General features: G+C 40.9%; 1 protein-coding gene across 1 annotated transcript in view; it reads right to left on the bottom strand.

The window, feature by feature from the left end:
- MMP20 (matrix metallopeptidase 20) overlaps positions 1 to 10,992 on the bottom strand; it is a gene marked incomplete at both ends in the record, with an annotated part of 37,350 nt that extends 26,358 nt beyond the window's left edge. The window contains 3 exons of the mRNA XM_081098761.1: positions 32 to 180; positions 3,744 to 3,991; positions 10,867 to 10,992. Of these exons, the coding sequence (XP_080954887.1) occupies positions 32 to 180; positions 3,744 to 3,991; positions 10,867 to 10,992 (523 nt within the window). The remainder of the gene's footprint in view (positions 1 to 31; positions 181 to 3,743; positions 3,992 to 10,866) is intronic.
- Between the last annotated feature and the right edge of the window lie 13,369 nt (positions 10,993 to 24,361).

The following is a 24,361-nucleotide window of genomic DNA, read 5'->3' on the forward strand; positions in this document are numbered from 1 at the left end:
AGCAGACAAAACCCAAGAAGCACCACAGTACCTCCTGTTTCAAAAGATATCATGATATCTGCTTCTCCTGAATTTATTTTCACAAAGTTCAGAGGAACAGCGCTACTCCAGGCCTGCAAAGCCATCTCTACCGCCTTGTCTACATCAGCAGAAGTCATGGACGATGTGTATTTGGATATTCTGTGAAATAGAAGGAACATGTTTTTCTTTCAGTAAATGTCCCTAAGTGAAGAAGTCAAGAAATTATATTGTCTGTATTAAAACCTTAAATATTGAACATAAATTTACAGTGTAGATTTGGTCCTCCAAACAATAATTCTTATTTTGCTTTCATATTCGTTAAAATACTGAAACATGTTAAACAATAAGAAAAATAAAGTGAAGAAATGAAAGAGTTGAGACTATCTGGTGCTGAAAGAGTTTGCCTTTCATTATTACTATATTTTCTCTAATTTTGAAGAATCATACTTTGTGAAACATGACAAGTACCAAGAAGTCCATTTTCCCTAATGTGGTTTTAATTGAGAAGAGTTCTCTTTTCCCCCATAAGGGACGACTGAGAATTTTCAGTTGTAAAAAATAAAAATGTGGAGTTGGAAAGTTTTGCAAACTTTCATTCAAAGGCCATCAGGATTTCCCCAGGGCCTTGTGGGGAATATTTAAATGATGCATTTTAAAAGAGGAAGTGCTCTCTTGAACTGGAAAAGGCTTGAGTCTTTCATCAAGTCCTGGTAGGACAGTGACATCTGCAGGCAGAAAATTAAGGAGATTTTTTTTTTTTTTTTAGTGGTGGTGGTGGTGGGGGGGTGGCGGGGGGGGTTGGGGGGTGGTGGAACAAACAGTTGTAGAGAGAGACAGTTGGTGGTTTTCTAACACATGCTGCCCTGGAGCGGGGTGGGGGTAGGGGGGTTGGTTTCTGGCAGCATTCGAAGGAAGGGCTGGAGAGAGGAACTTCACCTGGGGACTTGCTGGGATGGAATTCAGCTGCAGAGTGAGGGACAACCCTGAGAGCAGGACTGAACCTACTGTCTCTCTTTCTCCAGCTCCTAGTCCAGTCTTGCACACAGTAGGTATTTAGCAAATATACTTGATAAATGGATGAACTGATGAATAAAAGTTAATGGTTTTTAGGGCCTACTTGGTGGTTCTCAAATTTTAGGACCCAGGATAACTACCTAGGGAGATTTTTAAATATATAGGTGTAATCCAGAAATCTGCATTTTTGCAAGTGTCCTATAGGTTATTCTGATGCAAATGGTAAAATCTCAACCAGAAACCATCAGAGGTAATCCTTAAAGGGACCATTTCGTGCTTTCGAAATATGCCAAGACCCTTATATAACAAAAATCAGTGGTTTAATCACAATTCTTTGTAGTTAGCACTTGAACTTCCCTTACAGCATGGACAAGTCGGCCACATCTTTGAGCCAACTGTGTGCTGGGCTGGAGAAGGCAGAGACACCAGGAGAGAACAAGAAAAGTCCTGGCCCCAGGTCTGGAGATTGATAAGCAATAGTGATAATAGCTAATATTCTTTGAACACATACTATTATACTGTTCTAAGCACTTTTTTTAAACACACGCCATAAAATTTTCACAACACCTTCAGGGTTAATTATAATAATCTACATTTTATGATTCATCAGGATTTGATCCCAGTTCTGACTTCAAAGCTTATGCACACAAGCACTGTGATATATTTTGTCTTTTAAAATCCTCTGGAATCCAGTAGCTATGTAGACAGAGTACTAGGCCTTCCGTGATGGGGTAGGGAGTTATTCAGGAGCAGGCGTGGATGGGCAGTGGGAGTTTTGAGGCTGCTTTGGAGCTGCCCAACTTATCACAAGAATATTACACCTCTCCAAGTCCCACATTATCCTGATCTATGTCCCTTGTTTTTGCTATGCATATTCACAGACTAAAAGTCTACGATAAGTTTAAGAAAATGAAGGAAAAAAATTCCATGGGTTTATATAAATTTTTCCTGTCTTATCCTAATCATCTCATAATCACTATGTTCATCCGCTTATCAATTGTTTCCCATAAGGGGAACAAATGCTTTGATTTTTGTGATTCTTAAGCTGAAGCCCATGACTAATAATTGTGTTCAGAGCTCCACCTTATGGACTCAGAAGCTCATAGCAGCTAATTAGTGGCCTTGGTTTGAGCCCTCATTTTGATCACAGTTTAACAACTGGCTCTCTGAAGAGAAACCTTGGTTTGTAGGGTTTGCAGATTTTCATATTCTAAACACTCTCATTATGACTAACTTCTAGTTACCAACTTGTCACCATGGAACACAAAGTTGGGAAGAATTGAGCAGTGGCACATCATCTCCCCATACAAATAGAATAGATGTCAATGACTTCGTGAGCATAGGTAAATGTAGTACAGTATAATAATTAAAAAACAATGGTTTGATTACCTCTGTTTTTAATGTAATTTATTTAATTGTAAGATTATATAGCTTAGTTTTTAATACTGGCTCTGTTTAGCAACCAGCTCACAAAATTCTTGGAAACTTAACAACTGGCTGCAACACTGCAGAAAATGTCAGGATTGGCTGCTGTGAGCTGTTAGTAGCCAGCTCCAGCGCACCACCGCTGCCACTGTTTTAACAGCCCAGCCTTTCTCCAGGCCCAGATATCGACCAGACGTGCTCCTCCAGACAACGAAATCTGATCCTGACCCTGGTCTGGCTCTCGGGTGCCCTGGATTGAAGTCCAAACTGCGTAGCCTCCTGTTCTAGCGCCCTCCGCCCGCTCCATCCTCACTCTCATTGCTCCTCTTCCGGCGCCCTCTACTCCCCCGCACGCCCTGCCCACTGCCCTGCCGGTCCAACACCAGGCCATTCCACTCCCTGCGGCTATTTGCTTGGCCTGCTTTTCTACCTGGAAAACCTCTACATTTGCGCGGTCTTTGGCAAAGATAGAAACAGGAGCTGCCCTTTTCCCATGCCGCCTCTGTCTGGCATGTAAGAGGCCCATAAGTCCACTGGCAGACTGCCTGCTTCCCACCCCACCCTCAGGCGGGGGGATGGGCACCACGCGTGATCCCGCCAGCGGGCCTGGGAGGGAAGCCAGCGCTGACCCCAGGCTGCTGGGATGGAATTCCCATGTGATGACCTAGGGCACAGGGAAGATGTAGGTTCTGGTTGGGCATGTCCCCTCGAACTACACAGAATCCTTGCTCCGGGCAGAAGGAGGCCAGAGGGTGGGAGTGAATGTGGAGGTGGGGAGGGGGGGAGGGGGGTGGAGTCGGGGGAGGGGGAACCTGGGGCTAAGGGCCCACAAAGGACAAATTTATTTTCAAAATTGAATGCCTGTGATAGGTACTTAATAAGTCATCAATAAATGACTTTTTCAATCCATGAAAACAATGAATTTACCGATAGGGGAGTTTTATCATATCCTTTTGATTGAACAGGTTGTTTTAAGAACACTGGTGGATACTGTCAGCTTATTAACCCTAGGCTAGATTCTTTTTCTTTAAAGATAAATGTGTTGTCTCTAACTGGTAAAATTGTAATACCTAAGATGGCCAGCAATTACAGCAATCCTGAAATCATATTTTCTAGTGAATTTTCCATTGTCATTGTCTAAAGATTGAGCCTAAACAATCTTTCTTGTGGTTGTGATGAGCCATGATATTTATACAGAACAGAAGGAAGATTTTTTTAAAAGAAAAGAAGGAAAGAGAGAGAGGTGTTTCTGTCTGAATTTGGAAAGACTCAGATCTCATTACCTGTATGTCAAGGTATTTTTTTTCCACTTGGGTTCACCTGGGAAGAGGCGATAGTTGGCCACGTCAGGGACTCCGCAGCGAGGCCTCTTGATCACGTCCATTGTGGACCGGTCTAACTTCCCCGTGACTTGAAGGCCAAAGAATGCTTGCAGCTCCTTAATCTTCTTTACTATGGAATTGCTTCCTCGTACAACCATCTCACCAGCCTGGTGCCCTCCTTTCTTTGTGTAGAACTTGTCAAGATATGCCTGAAAGGGAGAGGCGGGCTGACACACCTACAGCACAGTCTTGGGGAGTACTCATGCTCAGGAAATATTTTCTGGATATATGAAAAATAGTGCGCAGAGTATATTTCCATTTTTGAAAAAATTTAGATATATTTGCATAGGTAAAGCTTAGAAAGAAATGCAGTGTGCCAAATTACTAACAACAATTATATTTTGGTAATGGGAATTTTAGTTAGTTAGTTCATTTATTTATTATTATTTTTTGCTCACCTGCATTTTATAGTTTCCCTACAATGAATAGGTATTGTAAGAGAGAAAAATAATGGAAGGAAAAAGAACATTTCCCGCCCCCCCCCCCCCCATGAATCATTTATTTGTCCTTGACACCTGTACCCAATTTATGAAACAGACTCTCCTAGTCCTCTGGCGAGCAGTTATTGGCATCATATTTTCCTTAGACACCAATGTTTTTAACTCTCAGAGGCTTTGTGCTCCAGCCTCTCACCTTATGCAAAGGCAGAGGTTCAATCCATTTTCCTGCTGAGGCTTTTAATCAGTTCAGGTGTGTTCAGTGTGTGGCGTTGAACTTGTTTCTGTGGGGCAGGTTTCCTGGGACAGGCTCTTTGTCCCTTGAGACAAGTAAAAGTAATCATCCTATATAATAAAACCCTAATATGCAAATCAACCGAACTATAGAACTACCAGCAGCAGAACGACTGGTTGCTATGACACACACTGACCACCAGGGGGCAGACGCTCAATGCAGGAGTTTCCCCCTGGTGGTCAGTGCACTCCCACAGAGGGAGTGCCACTCAGCCAGAAGCTGGGCTCACGGTTGGTGAGCCCAGTGGCAGTGGTGGGAGCCTATCCTGCCTCTGCTGCAGGCGGGCAGTAAGGAGCGAGGGGTCCCACACTGTGAGAGCCCAGGACTGGCAGAGGGATGTCTGACTGTGGCTTAGGAGGGGATCAGGCCCAAGTCAGCAGGTGGACATCCCCTGAGGGGGTCCTGGACTGCGAGAGGGCACAGGCCGGCCTGAGGGACCCACCCCCATAGTGTAGGAATTTCGTGCACCAGGCCTCTAGTACATTATAAAGCTTTCATTTGCACATAAAGCTTAACCCTCTCATATATCATTCAAAATACTTTTCTATGACTGCTTAGGTGAAGTGAGTGAGGCAGAGTCACACAAATGCAGAATCAGAACCTGCTGTTGATCCAACTTATTTCAGGAAAATAAACAAGGAACAGTTAAAGATTTATATATACATTTTTATTATATATAAAATTTTATATTTATACATTATATATAAGGTATTTTATTGCCTATAAATAGCATTTATTTAGATATTCCATGAACTATACACTTACTTATATTCTACATAAATTATGTATGTTTTAATTTGCATGTTATATGTACATATTTATATATGTAAATAATAAACCATTGGCAGCAATCTTAATGTTTAACAATAGGGGGTTTGTTAGATATAGTATTATATATTCATGTGCAGTAACACTAGTCCTCGGGTAACGTACCTCCAGGGTAATGCTGGCTTTGTAGAATGAGTTGGAAGCATTCTTTCCTCTTCGATGTTTTGAAATAGTTTGAGAAGGATAGGTATTAATTCTTCTTTAAATGTTTGGTAGAATTCACCTTTTGAAGCCATCTGGTCCTGGACTTTCATTTGCTGGGAGTTTGATTACTGCTTCAATTTCACTTCTAGTATCAGTCTGTTTAGATATTTTATGTTTTCCTGGTTCAGTCTTGGAAGGTTGTATGTTTCTAGAAATTTATCCATTTTTTTTAGATTGTCAAATTTGTTGGCAAATAATTGTTTGTAGTGTTCTTTAATGATTCCTTGTATTTCTGCGGTGTCTGTTGTTATTTCTCTTTCATTTATGATTTTATTTATTTGGGCTCTCTTTTTTTGTATTGGTAAGTTTGGTTGAGGGTTTGCCAATTTTGTTTATCTTTTCAAAGAACCAGCTTTTGATTTCATTTATCTTTTCTACGGTTTCTTTTTTTAAATTTCTATTCCTGCTCAGACTTTAATTAGTTCCATCCTTCTGTTGACTTTAAGTTTTGTTTGTTCTTCTTTTTCTAATTCCTTTAAGTGTAAAGTTAGATTGTTTATTTGGGATTTTTTCAAGGTAGGCCTGTATGGCTTGGTACTGTTCTTCTTTGAAGAATTATCCAATGTTCTGAGAGCCTAAATAATTCCAGAAATTTCTTGCCAAAATTATTGATAAGGTTTTAGCATAATTTTCAGGGTCAAAATATTCAATTAGGCAAATAGATGTGCACTCAGAATGTGTTTGTGTTAAATCTAACACTCATGCACTGTTGGCTCAACATCTGATTGTGACCCTGGGTCAAAGATCTCAGCACATATCAGACGTGTCCCATTCACCCTCCTCCCTTCCCACTCCCCACTGTTAAATCACAGGGTTAAGGGTCCAGGTGGTTCCCTCTCCACTTCTCTTTTAATGTTTGAGAAATAAAAACAATGGAGTCCCAGAGAGTCTGTCCCAGCAAACCAGCGTCCCAGGTCTCCCCCTAATTCTATTTCACTGCATTTTCCTAGTGTCCTTCTTGAGAATTAAGAGTTTAAAACTCAGAGTTAATTATGCTTCAACACAAGGTGAAATTCAAGATACGGTTTCTTCAACATTTCTTTCTACTTTGGCTAAGTCACAGAAAGGGAGTTGAGAACTTTTGATGCTGTGTGATAAATCCCAATAGAATATTCCCTAGGTTTTCAGAAATTCCTTTACATTCTTTTGATTTCAGCTTTCTCATCTATAAAATAGGGTTGGTATCTGTCCTACTGACCGCAGCAGTGTGAGGATCCAATGAGACCCTCATTGTGAAAAGTGCTTTTTAAAATATATATTTTTTCAATCCTCACCTGAAATGGGAGGATACTTTTTCCATTGATTTCTAGAGAAAATGGAAGGGAGGAGAGAGAAAGAGAAAGAGAAACATCAATGTGAGAGAGACACATTAATTGGTTGCCTCTTGCATGTACCCTGACCTGGGTCCGGGATTGAACCCACAACCCAGGTAAGTGTCCTTGACTGGGAATCGAACCAGAGATCCTCCAATGCTTTAATCACTGAGTCATTCCGGCCAGGGCTGAAAATGCTTTTAAATGTATAAAAATATTTTAATATGTATACTAGTATATCCTATATAGTAAAGAGCTAATATGTTAATTAGACCAAATGGCAGAACGACCTTCCTGAACAACCAGCGGGTGGAGGGCAGGGCCGCAGGGCCATGAGGGCCAAGCCCCTTGCATGAATTTCGTGCACCAGGCCTCTAATATTTCAGTCATTAGTATTTTACTCATTAATTCCACTTCTGGAAATCTATCCTGAAAAAGTAATCCTTCAGATTAGGTGATGTACAAAGATGCTCATAGAAACATTATTTATATGGAAATAATTTATGTGTCCAACAAAAGAAATTATTAAGTTAAAACTCACTTATACAGGAGTGAGCAAAAGTAGGTTCACAGTTGTTCATATGGAAAAAGACATGCATTATGATTATTACAATGATTATTATTAACTCTGTGTTTTGTGTACTCACAGCTGTAAACCTACTTTTGTTCACCCCTGTATTCTGGAATAAGTGTAACTCTTCAAAATAATGTTCATGACAATAGTATAAAAATAAATATTTTCTTGTGACATAATAATTACTGAGAAAGATAGGAACCAAATATAATAACATTTAAAAATATCTCTGTGCACAGAGAGTAAAATGGTAATAAAGACACCCAAATTTAACAATTTATATTTGGGAAGTTTTTATTTTTTTAATGATTCCATAATAATGTGATAATAAAAATTTATACTATTTTTAAGGACAATTTAAGAACCTGCTTTAAATGTTGTATTGATATCACTAATTTTTAAAAAACAAACAAAAAGAATAAAACCCTGGATTAAGACAAAGTAAGCATTTCATCATCCTTCATTTTTGAAGCCTTTCTGTTCATCAGCAAATCAGAATTGAACGGGTATATGTGGACATTAAATACATCAACTAAAATCCTGTTCATCTTTTCAGCTGTAGATTTCTATGTTTGTGGGTTTGAGAAACAGCAGATGGTATTTGGAAATATTGCCTGTCTGTGTTTCCAGGCACAAGAAACCCCTTGTTCTCTCCCAGTGAGTGATCAAATGGAAGGAAGAGAGCAGTGTGGGAGCTGTTTATCCTGACGCCGGCTCCCAGGCCCCAGGTGATCCACTGGCCTTGCCTGTCTCTTGGACTCAGCCAATGACTTCTTCCTGTGGTCTCTCAGCTCTTGCCAAACTAGCCTGATGCTCCTTCACCCCCAAGATGCTGCACTGTCTATTTCCTCTGCCTGGACTGCTCTGCCTCCGGATCTTCATGGGACTGGCTCTTTCATGTAGCCCGGGGTCATCGCGAGTGCCACTTCCTCGGAGAAGCCTTCCTGGATTACCCAGGTGAAAATGCGCCCCACTGTCCCAGTCACTCTCTGTCAACCTGGTTAATTTTTTTCCAACATCACATCACTTTCTGAAATAATCTTGGACGTTTGTCAATTGACTACGTGTTTATCTCCCCCCAGCACCTTCCCATGCCCTCTATCATCCCCAAGTAAGCACCGTCGGCCCAGGGACATTACTTGTTTTGTTCATTGATGTTTATCCAAAACTTAGAACTGACCCTGGCACCTAGCACACAGTCAGCAATCAATAAATCATTGTTGAATGAATGAACTTAAACTGTCTACTTTCGTGCTGTCTTATTTGTTGTATTTTAAGGCTGTCAAAGTTATATGATTCTGTAAACCAGAAGGTGGGGCACTAATTTTTGTTTTAGTCACTGGGACCCACATTAGAGGTTTGCCCAGATTATTCTAAGAATGAAAGAGTGATACCTGTTTTTGTTCGGAGCTGATGACTGGGGATTTGGCAGGCAGGAGGTGTTGTTTGCCAGGTGGCAAGGTGTTGACAGGTTTTCTTGGTCCTTGGTCAAAAGTCATTCTGAGGGCACATCATTAGGAAAACAGACCGAGGCTGGCTTATTTTGGAGAAAAAGAAGTAAGGGATCACTAAAAATCCCCAATATTTCCAGGCCACCTAATTTTTCCAAATACTCCTGCAAGGATGGCTTTTCCCAAATGTTCTAGTCTTCTTCCGGTACAAACTGCTAATTTTTAGGTCAACTAATTTTTTTTTTCTGTAAAGGACTGAAAGTGAATATTTTTGGTTTTGCCGCACTCCATTGTGGAACGAAAGAGTAATAGACCACAGGTAAGTGAATAGGTGCGGCCAGCATCTCCGACGACCGTAGTTTGTCGGAACCTGTACTAGCATCACGGTCTCCATCCACCTCAGCTCAGTCAGGCCGCAGTGTGCTCCTCCTTCTGGGGTCACGAAGTCTCCGCTGTGTCCGAATCAGAGCGGCATGAGGTGGGGGAGGCAAAACCACATTTGGAGAGAAGGGACCCAAGCTAGGTGGCACCGATGAAATGCAATTTAAAATAGACGCCAGTATTTGAGCTATGTTATTTTGGATTGAATTCCTCTAAAAGTGGACTCGAGTCAAAGGAAGTTTAACTCAACAGGCCTGTCCTTGGCATTCACTGTATTATTTGTGGGCGGGGCCGATTGATACTCAAAATGTTTAATGGCTGGTTGGCAGGGGGCCTGACCAGTCAGAACGGATGAGTGGTGTGAACAGTCAGTAGGAACAAGATGAGGTACATGTAGGTGAAAATCAGCGCTGCAGGGCCGCTCCGCAGGCAGCACACAGGGGTAGCCTGGCAGGCAGGAAAGCACTCGGGGGCAGGCTTGGGAATCACAGATGTGCTGTCACTTAGACTCTTAAAAGAGAGGCCCTGGTGCAAAAACCTCTCATCCACACACCTTTCATTACTGTTGGAAGTTCCGTCACATGAGACTTGTTTTTTTTAGGTTAAAGATTGCCACCTTCCTATTAAATGCAAAAGAACAACAACAAAAACACTGAGCAGACTATGTACAGGGGTGGGCGAAAGTAGGTCTACAGTTGCCTTGTGACATTCGTTTGAGTTAATAAAGCTATTGTATTGGATGTCTTTTTCTACACAAACCACTGTAAGCCTGCTTTTGTCCACCCCTGTACATTGAATACATTGAATCACTCTGAGTCACACGTAGTCTTTGCAAAAATTCCAATAGGAATTATTTGTATCAGATCCCTCCCAACAGTCATTTGGGAGAGATTTTAAAAGGGGAGATACAGAAAATGAAAGCAAATGGGGAAATGCTTTAGAGAGGAAAGACTGTCAAACGAGAAGCAGATAGGTACCCAGGAAAAACTTAGTTCACTTTAGATGTTGACCAAGTTTTCCCTGAGCACAGGCGGACTGCCAGGAAGCCTAGTTACTATGTGCCAACTGTACACCTCAATTGCTGCCTTTATTTTTCTCATACATTATTTCTCAAATACTTCTTTGGTCTTTTTGTATGGCATATATTTTTGCAAACCACCTCAAATTCTGTAAGAAGCAAGATAACTAGGTAGATAATTATTCAATTATTTATTTAGTCACACAAACGTACACCTAACATGCACCAGCCAGTCTTAGTTTCACAGCAGATGGAATCTAGTGGCTTTCAATGGACTTATAAGAAGACTAGAGGCCTGATGCACAAAATTCGTGCAAGGGGCTTGGCCCTTGTAGCCCCGGCTTCGTCAGGAAGGTTGTCCGGACAGTCGTTCTGCTGTTCGGCTGTCCGGTCTAATTAGCATAGTATGTTTTTATTATTATAGATTTTAAAACAATAACAGATTTTCCCCTTATTTTCTCGTTATACTCTTAGTTTCCTGGGGTGGGAAAAGGAAGAGGGAATTCTGCAAAGATTCACAAACCTGTGCGAGGTGGTAGTTGTTCCTTGAGGTCCTGGGGGTGGCTGCAAATAGGGAGGGGGCTGCAGAGGAAAAGTTCAAAGCCGTGATGAGGAGGAGAGCGAGGCCAGATGCAGGCAGCACCTTCATCTCCTCAAGGTAGCTTGGTAATTATATCAGCCTCGGGGACGGCAGACAGTGCACATTTGCACTTCGACCTTGAGCTGCTTTTATAGAGTCAAACAGGTCTGGACCCTCAGAGCAAGGATGATTCATGTCTCAAAAGGTAATTATACAGCTCATTTCTCTCCCTGATGACTGGGTAACACAGCAGTACACAGGAGTCAGGGAAAGCTTCATTCTTTGCAATTTGCCAAGCCACAAAAGGAGATAAGCGGTCACTTTTACTGAATTCTATCAGCTCCTTACACAAATTGGGATAAACTTGATTAACTAGAACCCAACTAAACTGAGTCATTTGATTAGTGTCAGCTTGGGGGCCTTTTTCCATTCTGGTTCCAGGGAAGGTAAGTGATTAGATTATAGTTTAATTTGTCCGCAGGAATTCTGGGCTCCCTACACATTCAATCCAATCGTCTGTGTCTTCTGCACCCACTTTGATATGTGTCAGTAACAAATGCTGTTCTTCAGGATGGTTGTGGGGTATGATGGTCCTGAATCATGAGGGAAACGTTACTTTAAACTGTGCTGACTTCGGGTGGAAGGTGAACTGATAACTATTAGAAAGAAAGTGAACACAAGAGAGATGACTTAGTAAACCAAGACATTAGACTGAACTATCCATTCTCTGCTCGCTCTAGTTAACTGAGGCTCATTTTCCTTTCTGGCTCTGACTAAGATTGATCTTGACCTAGAGATAAATCAAGGAGAAATGGTGTTTATGGTGGGAAAAGCACTTTGGCATCAGACAAACTGACATTACGTTTTAAGAGACTTCCTAGCTGAATAACTTTGGACAAGTAATTTAACCTCTCTGAACATCATTTTATAAAAAAACAACAACCTGAAAACACTGACTATAATACTGTATGTACGCTCTTCAGTGTTACAGGGGTCGCATAGCATATTACATGGTGTCTGCTGGCACCACTTGGCATGCAATAGACAGGTGTTCAAATCCTAGTTCAGAAACCTGTCCATATGACTTTGAGCAGGTTACAGTTGTGGTATTCTCCTCTGTCAGATAGGGGAAACAATATCTACTTTGTAGAATTATCATAAAGGAGTAAATCCTGTCATAACAAAGCTCATAGCAGAGTGCTCAGTGGACATTAGCTCGTATAAAATAATGTCTAGTTTCTCTTTTTCACTTTGGCACCAGGCACCAGGTAGGTTTTTAATAAACGTTTTTGAATGGATGACTTCTTCAATGATTCTCAAAGTGTGATTCCTGGACCAGCATCCTCACTGTCTTCTGGGAACTTGTTGAAAATGAAAATTCTCAGCCCCCGCCCAGACTTCCTGAATCAGAAACTCTGGGACTGGTCCCAGCAGCCTATGTTCTAACAAGCCTTCCAGGTAATTCTGATGGATGCTAAAGTTGGAAAGCCACTGGATTTGTTGAGTAAATAACAAATTGCGGGGCCCGGGATGAAATGAAAAAAAAATTTATAAAAAGTGCCAAGAACATTCCAGTCACAGAAAGTATTCAATTCTGCCCTTACCCATGCATTTTCTGCGGTGATATACCTGGTATTTGAAAGTCATTTGTGAAGTTCATTGCCAATAATTTATTACTAATACTTATCAAGCCATGAAAGTATATTAGGGAGCTAGGGAGTTAGATAGGCAGGGGCAGAGCAGGAAAAATGGGCCAGGTGCAGAGGGTCACCGAGGTGGAGAGCCCAGTTGCCTAGCAATGGGCCAAAACAATAAGCCCTTGCACTACCACACCCTTGAGCATTACCCCCTGGAAGAAGACGTCTAGGCTTCAGTTGTGTTTCAGCTCCGGGCCCAGAGAAGCAGCAAAATCAGATGGAGTGATACCATGGCTCATATTAGGACCAGCTGTATTGACTAATGGCTTCCTGGTGCTGACCAATCAGTGGATACCATGAGGGGGCACACCAGGAAAGCTGATGAATGTTCCATTGGGATTCTCTTCTCAGTCCTCCAGATAAAAGCCATTAGGATGGAGGACCCAGAGTGAGGCTCTCTCTATGGAACACACCCTGACCTTCCCACCCCTTTCTTTTCCCAGGGCTCTCTCTCTCTTCCTTAAGATCCGAAGGGCTCTTCTTTTCCTGTAACTTGTTTCCTAAGTCCATTTCTTCTACAGCTCACTTCTTCTACCTCTGTGACTTTCTAAATAAACTTTCTCTGAATTATTTCTTAGCAAGAACTAGAGAACGGAAGTTGCTGAACCAAGGTTAACAGCTGGTGCCACTTTTCATCACTAACAAAAGTATATGAATGGCCTTCACATTTTTATTAGATTCAAGGTTATTCCCATAGTGATCTCTCTCTCTCTCTCTCTCTCTCTCTCTCTCTCTCTCTCTCTCTCTCTCTCTCTCTCTCATCCTGATATACTTTCCATGTGAAAAAGAAAATAGTGGAGTTACACCTAATGTATGGGGTCCAGTGAATAATCCCAGGTACTCAACAAGAGTTTGTAGCACATGTGAACATCATCGCTGCCACATACTCTAAGACACATAACACATGATTCTCAGAAGAAAAAGGAAAGAAAACCAGAGATCTAGTAAATTTATTCTACTCACTGACTTGTAAGCTTCTTGAAAACTAAATGATACAAAAGTCACAATCAAGCTTGTTTTATAAATGAATGAATGAATGAATGAATGAATGAGTGAATGTACAAACCCTCATGGTCACCTTTTGGTCTAAGGAAAGGAAAAAATATTACAATAATCTTTCAAAATTTGCATTTATATGCTTTCTTGAGCTCTGCAGTGCTAACTGTACCTTCATAGCAGCTGCCAAATTGAAGAACAAGGACTGAATCCTTGAAAATTTCTCCACTTGGTCATTGTGTTTCCTTGTTTTCTCCCCAAACCATTGTTCCAATTCCTGGTAATGACCCCAGTACAAAAGCAGACAGAGAGGGGAGCATTTGAGTGGAAGAAATGACAATAAGAAACTCTGGGGCCAATAGAGAGAAGACATCCTCACCTCTAGAATTCTAAAGAGTTTTGCCAACTTCCACTTTTGAAAGCAGATGGAGGTAAATAACTGCGTAAAAGGTGTGATATAGATATTTTTAGTAGGTCCCACTACCCAACCTTCTCATGTATGAATATAATCAATCTCAATATTCCCAAGTATGATACTTTAATTTTTAAATGCAAAAACTGAAGAGGAATAGCAATTTATGTTCATAAGTCACTTAAAAGTTAGTGTAAATAAATTTTAGCTCCAGGCCAGTGCTAGGCAGCATCCTTATTCTTTCCAAAAAGAATGACAAACCCCAGCTGGTAATTTCTCACTAGGCGTTTCCTTTTCTTGATATTTTTCTCTTCACAGGGGAGCAAAGTCTGCTTTCTTTCTATTATCCTTGTATCAAATTTAAATCCAAATCATTCCAACTTAAAAAGATCATATCAAAGCAAGTCAATGACGACAAGGACATGAAATGAGAGACCAGGCCACAGAGAATGTCAGAAAGCATAGTATCTGTAGAAAAATTGGATGATAAAAATAACATACATGAAACAGGAAGTTGGTAGGCTTTGAGCAGGGATGACATTTTGGGGATCCTGCAGACTTCTTAGAATCAAGTTTATTGCAGAGAACTTCTTGCTAGATCCTAGCTGAATTCAATGCCATAGCAGTTCTAGTAAATCTTTCACATTTAGGTTTCTGAGATGGTACCTGCTATCTGTCTGATGGATTGAGGAATAATTATTGAAAAATTAACTGACTGCCTATTTGCCTTACCTTTGTGCAAAGAGCCCAGGCTTTGCATTTAGACAGACTTAGAATCAAACACTGACTTGGCCATTCTCTATATGTGTTACCAGTCAGTGTTCTTAAGTTTCAAGCTATGAAATTCAGTTCTGGATAACATATGTGAAAGATTAGGTAGCTCGGAGAATTGTCAGGAAGACTGGAGCAGCAGGCTGGAAAAGCAGAAGGACTGAGGTCAGTGGAAACCAAAGCCAAGGAGTCATCTATTGCTGGGGCCCTCACCTCTTACCACTGGAAAGTATTACAGCTGGACAGTCCAGGCATTGAGACTAGGCTCTTGTTTCTAACTATCCTAGTTTCACTCCCTCAGCTTTCAGGGTCTTCAGTGGGAGAGTCTGTTGGTTGGGTCTGGGTCATGTGCCTTAACCTGGATGTCCAGAGGCAAGAAGGACCTCTGAATCTGGCCTCCATACTAGGAGGCAGGATACACTGCATAGACACCACCAATTTCCTCTGTGGGAGACATTCCCATTGAGAGGAAGTTAGTGCTGGGCAGCCAAAGAAAAATTTAAAAAACCAAAACAGATATCAAGCTATATTACCAAGCCATGGTTCTCAAAACTTCCTGGTACTGGCACAAGAACAGACATATAGACCAATGGAATGGAACAGAGAACCCAGAAATCGACCCAAGCCATTATGCTCAATTAATATTTGACAAAGGAGGCAAGAGCATACAATGGAGTCAAGATATTATCTTCAATAAATGGTGTTGGGAAAATTGGTCAGATACATGCAAAAAAAATGAAACTAGACCACCAACTTACACCGTACACAAAAATAAACTCAAAATGGCAAAGGACTTAAATGTAAGATGGGAAACCATAAAAATCCTACAAGACTCCATAGGCAGCAAAATAGCAGACATATGTTGTAACAGTATCTTTACAGACACAGCTCCTAGGGCAATGAAGACTAAGGAGAAAATAAACAATGGGACTACATCAAAATAAAAAGCTTCTGCACAGCAAAAGAAACCATCAACAAAACAATAAGAAAGCCCACTGCCTGGGAGAACATATTTGCCAATGATATTTCAGATAAGGGTTTAATCTTCAACATTTACAGGGAACTCATACAACTTAACAAAAGGAAGATAAATGATCCAATAAAAAAATGGGCAAAGGACCTAAATAGACACTTTTCGAAAGAGGACATACAGAAGGCCGAGAGACATATGAAAACATGCTCAGAGTCACTAATCATCTGAGAGATGCAAATCAAAACAACAATGAGATACCAAAAAGCCAAACCAAGTAAAGGACCACCACAATCTGTGAAGATTCTTAAACTATCTCCTGCTTTGTAACATAGGGTATTATCTCATGAGATTTTATGAGATAATCTCTCTCAGAAGGCTGTTGAGAAGATTAAACGGCTAATGGTTGCTTAATGCTCAGTTCAGTTCATAAATGAGAGCCTTCATAATTGTTTTTCACCATGATTTGTTCCCAGAAATATTGTGATGAATTAATGAAAATGAATATATGACATTTTCTTCTAAGATGTCATTGCTTATTGAATGGACCATTGATTAAAATAACAGTTGTGGGGAAAAGTACAACATTATATCATGAAATGTACACATTGACATACTATAGATTATTTATGTTTCTGCTGTCTGTCTTTCTCCACTAAGCTCCATAAGGATAAGGACTCTATTTATTCTGTTCACGGCAGTCTCCCTAGGACACAGGACAGTGTCTGGCACAAACAAAGAATTCAATAAAGTGTTGTTGAATATGTGAATGCTTGAATGAGTGAGGGATTGAATGATTAAAGCTAGGAATAAGGGAAACAAGATTGTCTTCAGAGGGATACATATTAAATCAACCCATATAATGAATCAAAGGTGTGTAGCATTACCCTTAGGTGTCAAACTTTTATTAAACCCTTATTTTATACCAGCCACTCAGCCAAGGACCGTATGTACATTTTTTCATACAACTTTTAAGAGATCTCCGTTCTCAAGTGAAGAAGCTTGGCCTTAGGGAAGGTGAAGATTTGTTCACATACACACAGATATTAAGTGGTGGCTCCAAGAGTTAAATCCAAATCTGTTAGAGTTCAAAGTCTGTGTTCTCGACCCTGGGAGTACAAAGATCTGAGACACTGATTTTATACTCCAGGGGCTCAAAATTTACTACTGCAATAAGATAGAGAATTTAGAGTAAGAACTTTGATAAAAAAGGACTGACTCTTTGTGACAAAAATGTGCCTTTACACTGCAAATTGGTAGAAACCTTCTAAAAAGCAATTCTACAATACATACAAGGAATTACTTTTTGGGCCACATTCCTAAGAATTTAAGAAGAATGATTTTTAAAAATTACTTAAAAGAAAAAAACCAAGATGTTATTTTTTGCTTAGTTATAACAGCAAAAAACTTGGAAACAACCTAAATGTCTAAAAATAGGGAAGTGGTTACCTAAGTTATGGCAACTCCATGTTACATAATTTAGTCATGAGAAATGAAATAACAATGCATAAAATATTAAAAGAACAATTTTAACCCTCCCTCCTCCCCCCCCCCCCCAAATACAAATTTTGGCAAGTTTGGTTCTATGTCTTTTGAAGAAAAGTTTGTACATGTAGGCAAGAAAGTTGGAAGGAAACCCAGAGAACCGAAAACGATAGTGTCAAGGTGATAAAACCTTATACCTAACCATTCTTGTAAAATTTCCTTTAATGCTAACATACATTTTAAAAACAGTAAGTGACATTTTGAAAGTCTATGCCAATATATCCATAAGTTTAGTTTGTATTTGAGAAAACAAAAGTTCTATATAATGGACTCAGTGGCCTATTTTACGCATTCATTTGTTTCCCCGGGCTTCATCTATTTACTCAGTCTAAATCTCTTGCATTTATTCTATATGCTGGTACTAGGTTTAGTGTTCTAGCTACAAAAGGTACATAAAAACGTGCTCTTGCCTTCCCGGGTCTTAGAGTCTCCAGTGAGAGTCCTGAATGTAAACTAAAAATATCCTACAGGATAATTAGTGGAATAATAAAGGTATTTAAAGGTCCAAATGAGGGCAGAAGAGAGAAAGCCCATTTCTGTCTGGACTATTGAGAATGAGAGTGGAAGGGGGGTGGGATTTCCATAGGCTGGGATGTAGGTGAGTGTTGATTGCTGAAGGAGTTAGAGTTCACCAGCAAGATGGTGAGGTGAGAAGGAGTAAGAGTTGAGATGGGTGAGATGGTGAAAGGAAATGAGGAGGTAGAAATTCTAAACCGAGATGATTATGGGGTAGGAACATGTCAAAGTGCATCTATTCTTAGGAAACGGAAGGTATTTTTATGCACAGGTGATTTGGTGGCAGCACCAGGAGATGGGGCAGAAAAAGTGGGCAGAGAACTGCCTGATGGAGGACACCTCTCACCACAGTTCCGATGACTGAAACAGGAAGGCGGAGGCCAGGAATCATTCGCTGGGTGAGCATGGCCAACGGTGAAAGCCAGGAGAGAAGCAAGTTCTAACCCAAGCTGTAGATCCAGGGGGCAGGACTGGTGAGGTTCCAGGGCACAGAGCTGGAATACGCTGGCAGCACAAGGAAGGCAGAAGGCACGGAACAAGTCTGGAACAGCCACAGTAGCAACAAGGGCGACTGAGGGCTTGCTGAGTTTACTTAAAGGGCCCAGAGAGGAGTGGACTAGGCAACGTCATGGGAGCCTCTGTGCCAAGCTAAGGCATCCACACATTAACGGTTTGTGATGGGAAACCACCGGCGGGTTTCTTCCCCAGGAATGACATGATTGGGTTTGCATTTACACAGAGACAGCTCTGAAAGGAGCGTGCGGCATAGATTGGAGGGGAGTGAGGATGGAGGCGAGGGGTCACCGAGGGGTGGGGTGTAGGAAGTGCGGGCCAGAAGGCTAACAACTATGTTTATCTTGGATCATGAACTTTGAAAGACAAGTATAGTGTCAATATAGTTAGCATTTTGTTTATTCTTGTAAAATCTCAAGCCTATAATGCAATGATCACCAATGTGGGCTTTTGTATATGTGTTTACAGCTGCCTGTGTAAGGGTGGGGTGTCAAAGGTCTCATTAGATCACATTCCACTTGCCTAATCGTTTTAGTGAGGCAATTCACGAAATTATAGACATATTCCAGTGTTTGAATCAGCAATTTCGGGAAGTTTGCCCAGCAGTTTCTTTTGAAGTTTCCATTTTTTCCTCTAGAATTTTCTCTCTTTCTTCCTCCCTCTTCTCCCTCCTCCTCTGTTCCTACCTTCCTTCTCAAAAAGCCCTTCTGCAAGGCCAAATGGGGATGGTAACCTGGGGAAGGCAGCCCCTCGCAGGGGTCAGGACATGGGTACGTGGGGCAGTAAGAGGCAGTGTCCTGGCAGGATCAAGAGGCTGGCTACATAGATGACAGGGGCCAGCTTTCTCACCGTCAGGAAAGAGAGGGGCAGATTTGGACAGGAGGAAAGCTCCAAAGACACCTGAGAGAATGGGAATGAGGGTATTGGTGCAAACTCACATTCATAGAAATAAATACGGAGCCAAATGTGCGTGTGTGCTTGTATATGTATATAATTCCTATCTGTGTCCGTTGATGGGGTGAAAGGGGCTGGCAACCAGGGACCCCACAGGCATATCTTGCACCCACAGTTTGGTTTCCAAAACCACCACCACTAAAAGGAACTAGGGCCCATGGATATGGCAGTTTGTAGAGCTGGGGGAGGGAAATTAAAAGATGAACCTAGAATACCTTGTGGTGCCAGGTAGTAAGGAAGTGCTCCAATAATGATGGAGGCATGTCAAACAGACACAAGCCAGCTCTTGGAGCCTCCTCCAGCCTAGTCTGGGACACTTGGAGCATCAAAATGCGTAATGGTAGCAATGAGTTGTAGTCCACCGAATAAAAGAGGAACCATGAGTCTATACTGATATAAATGAACAAATAAACAAACAATGGGGATAAGAGAAAGCTCTCCTTTCTAAGTAGAGAGCCAACTAATAAATAAATGCAAAAAGAATGATGAATTTAGAAACTAACCATTTGGAAACTATTTTTGTGATAATTGATCCAGGCAAGACACATCAAGGATGCTAAAACTAATGGGTACAAGTGTGGTGAAGAAGGGATTTTTATATAGTTACAAAGCATCATTCTGCAAAATATGTATTATTACCAAAGAAAAACATTACCATCATGTATAATCTATATAATAAAAGCCTAAGTGACCATTATGATGGAACGACCAGAACAACCGGTCACTATGATGCGCACTGACCACCAGGGGGCAGATGCTCAATGCAGGAGCTGCCCCCTGGTGGTCAGTGTTCTCTTAGAGGGGGAGCACCTCTCAGCCACAAGCTGGGCTCATGGTTGGCGGGCTGAGGGACCAGCTCCCCCGCCCCCCACTGCATGAATTTCGTGCACTGGGCCTCTAGTGGAATAAATAAGCATTATATGCTGCCTAATAGGTTGCAAAGAAAAGAACAAAGTTTCTATAATATTCTGGCAAAAAAAAAAAAAAAGACATAACTTGAGCCTATTTATGAGGCTACACCAGATAAACCCAAATTGAGAGTCTATAAAATAACCACCTATAACTTAAAGAAATGTTAAGGTCATGAAAGTGAAGGAAAGACTGATGAGCTGATCCAGGTCGAGGAAAACTAGAGGGACGTGAAAGCCAGGTACCACATGGGCTCTCTCAAGGACATTATTGGCAGAGTGGCAAAACCTGAATGAGGTCTCTAGGTAAGAGTTCTTTTTACTATCCTTGCAATTTTTCTGTAAGCTTAAAACTGCTTCAAAATTAAATACTTAAAAACATAAGCATTTAAAAAGTGATCATCTAAATAATTCAGGACCCCTTCATTATGCTGGAGAATTGGACTTACACTCACACAAAAGGACTTCCTTTTCAGTGTTGCTCTGAGGAGCTAGTGAAAGTTAGTTGTAAATGAAATTGTATCAACCAAGGGGAAGAATAAAACACTCTAGAAAAATAGAAATATTTTGACAACACTCAAGCCAGGAAAAAAAAAGTATTATAAACAATCTGTAGAGCCATAGTCATGCAAATTATCTCTAGCTTTGCTTAATTATGTAAGGAAAAAACTGAAGTAAAAGATGAGTCCAAATAAGTTAAAATTTTGTGATTCATTAAGTGCTGTGATGAATCTCACTTTATACATGAAAGAGGTGATCTTTATTCATAGAAAACATGTTTTTTCTGATCTCCTTCAAGCATTGAATTGAAATATTGAAAGATTATAAATTTGAAAGGGTGCCAAATTTTCACACTCAATATTCATTTAGCCTTGGTCTAGCCCTGACTGGGGAAGTAGAATTATATGGATGCCCTCTAAAATTCCTAGTGAAAATGACTAAGGCCAGAGCGGTATCTAATTTTAAATGTATCTGGAAGAAGTCATTCCAAGTTGGGAAAATTAAATAACGACTTCATTTGTTTTCTGAGTTTATTAGTTTCTCAAAAGAAATTATCAAGTCAGACAATAAAAACAAGAAAATGATGACTACATTTTATACAGAGCTCTACCATTATCATGCCTAGTTCATGCCACATTGCTCCCCATTACCCATGTCCTTGTGCTCCGCAGTCTCCTTGTTTCTCCTTATCCAGGACTTTAAATGTTGGTGCCCTTCAGGGCACATCTTTAATCATCTTATTTGAGTACATATTCTCTTCTATGTATTCTCATCTTCTATGCCTTCTCTTTGGGTAACCTCATCAATTACTGTTGTTCAAGATCCACATATATGCTGATGAAACCTAAATTTTTATCTTGAACCAAGATTTTTCTTTTAAGATCTATCCAGTGGTCTCCCGGAAACCCTGCTTGACTGTGTCCCCTAAGGCTCTAGCTCAGCCGTGGGCAAACTACGGCCCGCAGAGCCGGATCCGGACCGTTTGAAATGAATAAAACTAAAAAAAAAAAAAAGACCGTACCCTTTTATGTAATGATGTTTACTTTGAATTTATATTAGTTCACACAAACACTCCATCCATGCTTTTGTTCCGGCCCTCCGGTCCAGTTTAAGAACCCATTGTGGCCCTCGAGTCAAAAAGTTTGCCCACCCCTGCTCTAGTTGGTGCCATAGGCATCTACAGTCTTGTGTGCTTGGTGGCCATACTGCTCCACTGGACGCTATCCTTCCAAATACAGTCTTTATTTTCCGTGAAACTTCTTCCAGGCCATGTCTCCCTGGAAGGGAGAAAGTGCTGGATAATGTTTATTATTATCATATACCATTATATATATTACATATTATATGGCATTACATATTATGTACATGTGTAGAACATAGAATTATAACATTGTACGTGGTAATTATTATCATCTTAAGCTACAATTTATCTGCAAAGCCTCTTAACAGCACTCCTTTTTGATTTGAATCCCTTCAAACATGCTTAGAACTACTAAGCAAATGTATACAGCTTAATGAGTGGTTATAAGAGAACTCTCTGTTTTCCTTCTTTCATACTTTTCTCCTTCTCAATCTTTTAAACATATCCTAAATGTATCTCCCCTACTCCCACCCAACCGCTCCGCAATTAAAAAGCATTCTCTTCGAGAACATAGGGCGCACTGTGGATTTCCTTTTTTTCTCCCCCTGGTTAGCCCCGCAGTCTCTAAACATTGCTTAGGACGTTTTTGCCAGTAAAAGTTGAAAGAACAGCTGATTAAAGTTTACAAATATCCCGGTTACTCACTCACTTACCACATGGCCACATGCCTGGCACCAGTGATGCCCTAGTAAACATGACTCAGCGCTGTCCTTTGAGACAATCACGCAAGAGAGCAATTATCAACAGGGGTCGAGGGCGGATATAGGATGTCATTGTTAGAGGGTTATCGCAGAGGTCAGGGCAGGCTTCCTGAGTGTGACAGGATGGGCAGCCATGAACTGGGCAAAAGAAAGAAAAGTAGCACTTTAGGAAGTGGAGCAGTATGAGATGGCCTGGTTTGTGCAAGAATATGCCAACCCAGTGTTCCCACAGCCTGAAGGGTGAGTAGAGTGGCGAAACCTAAGGCAGAATAAGACAGGCGTGTCTTCTTTGTCCCTTAAGTGCCCAGGTTGTATCTTGTGGAGCCAGGGGTAAACACTGACAGGTGTTGACCCTGCCAATGCTTTCAGTGTTAACTTCATGACTTTTCCTGTGTCTATTTACCTTTTCCTAGTGACTGTAGTATCAAGAATAGACTCTTGGCTCTGCTGAAAACGCGCATTCCTGCGAAACTGGAGGCCCCGGGGAGCAAAACGAAGCTGTTGGCATGTCCTCCTTGCCTCCTGCCTCTAGGTCTGAGCTTACAGTGCCCTGCCGGGTTCTCCCCTGGCAGGTGCTGCCTTCTTCTGGGGCCTCAGGGCCTGCCTTTTTTTTCACTTTTTTTTTTTAGTCATCTGTCTTTTTTTTTTTTTTTTTTTTTTGCTCTGATCAAATGAGAAGTTCCTGGAGTTTATCATGTCTCATTTACCTTGTTGCTGTTTTAAAACAAGATTTCTGACGTTAAGTATGATTATTACATTACTAATGGGAAAAGCAATCACTCAGAACACATTTACTTATACACCCGCATTCAATGAATTCCCTTTTTCTTTCTTCTTGGGGATTGAATTAAAGGGAAATTTCTGTCAATATTATCTTTCATGTTGTCATTGCAGTTGGCTTTGTTTCCCTCAGGAGATTTTTTTTCCTGTTGTCATATATCTGTATGTAATAACAGCCTTTATAATTTCTCATTTCATAGTTTTGATTCTTTTATTTCTTAAAATAGGTGGTCTCCTTTCTTTGGAGCAATGGATTTTTAAAGTCTAGCATGCGTCATTTAACATTCAGAGTCCTCTCCCAACCCCTAATTTTTATTAAAGAAGTAAAAGGTGAAATGGGGGAGAAAGGGTTCCAGGAGTGATTTCTATGTAGTGCCATCACACACTGATTACAATGCACACTTTTAACTGGGAAAGCAAACTCAGTGGTGTTTTCAGGTTATTATTATTATTTTTTAATATATTTTATTGATTTTTTACAGAGAAGAAGGGAGAGAGATAGAGAGTCAGAAACATCGATGAGCGAGAAACATCGATCAGCTGCCTCCTGCACACCCCCCACTGGGGATGTGCCCGCAACCAAGGTACATGCCCTTGACCGGAATCGAACCTGGGACCCCCCAGTCCGCAGGCCGACGCTCCATCCACTGAGCCAAACCGGTTTCGGCTTCAGGTTATTAATATTAATTTTTTTCCAGAAAGCTCTTTAGATATTAACCATTAATTTTGAATGAAGGGATGCAGTTTCTCTATTTTTCTTTCTACAGCTTAATTGATCTATTTATTAGTGAATGTTAATGTAGCAAAGAGGGGACAAAAGCTCACAAACACTCTACATAGTTTCACAAGATGCACTGCAGGAAAAAGTGACCACGGATCGGTAGTATCCTGGAGTCTTGGTGGGAGCATTCCTGGGTGGACCTCTAATTCCTGGTGGAGGTCTCATTTATGGAGGGGAGCATGCTTGTTGGCATCTCTCGAGCAGGGGAAGCCCAATGGGTAGAGGAGCAATAGTGCCTGGAGGTGGGGTTAC

This window comes from Myotis nattereri (genome assembly GCF_964212035.1).
Source record: "Myotis nattereri genome assembly, chromosome: 9".
NCBI lineage: Eukaryota > Metazoa > Chordata > Mammalia > Chiroptera > Vespertilionidae > Myotis > Myotis nattereri.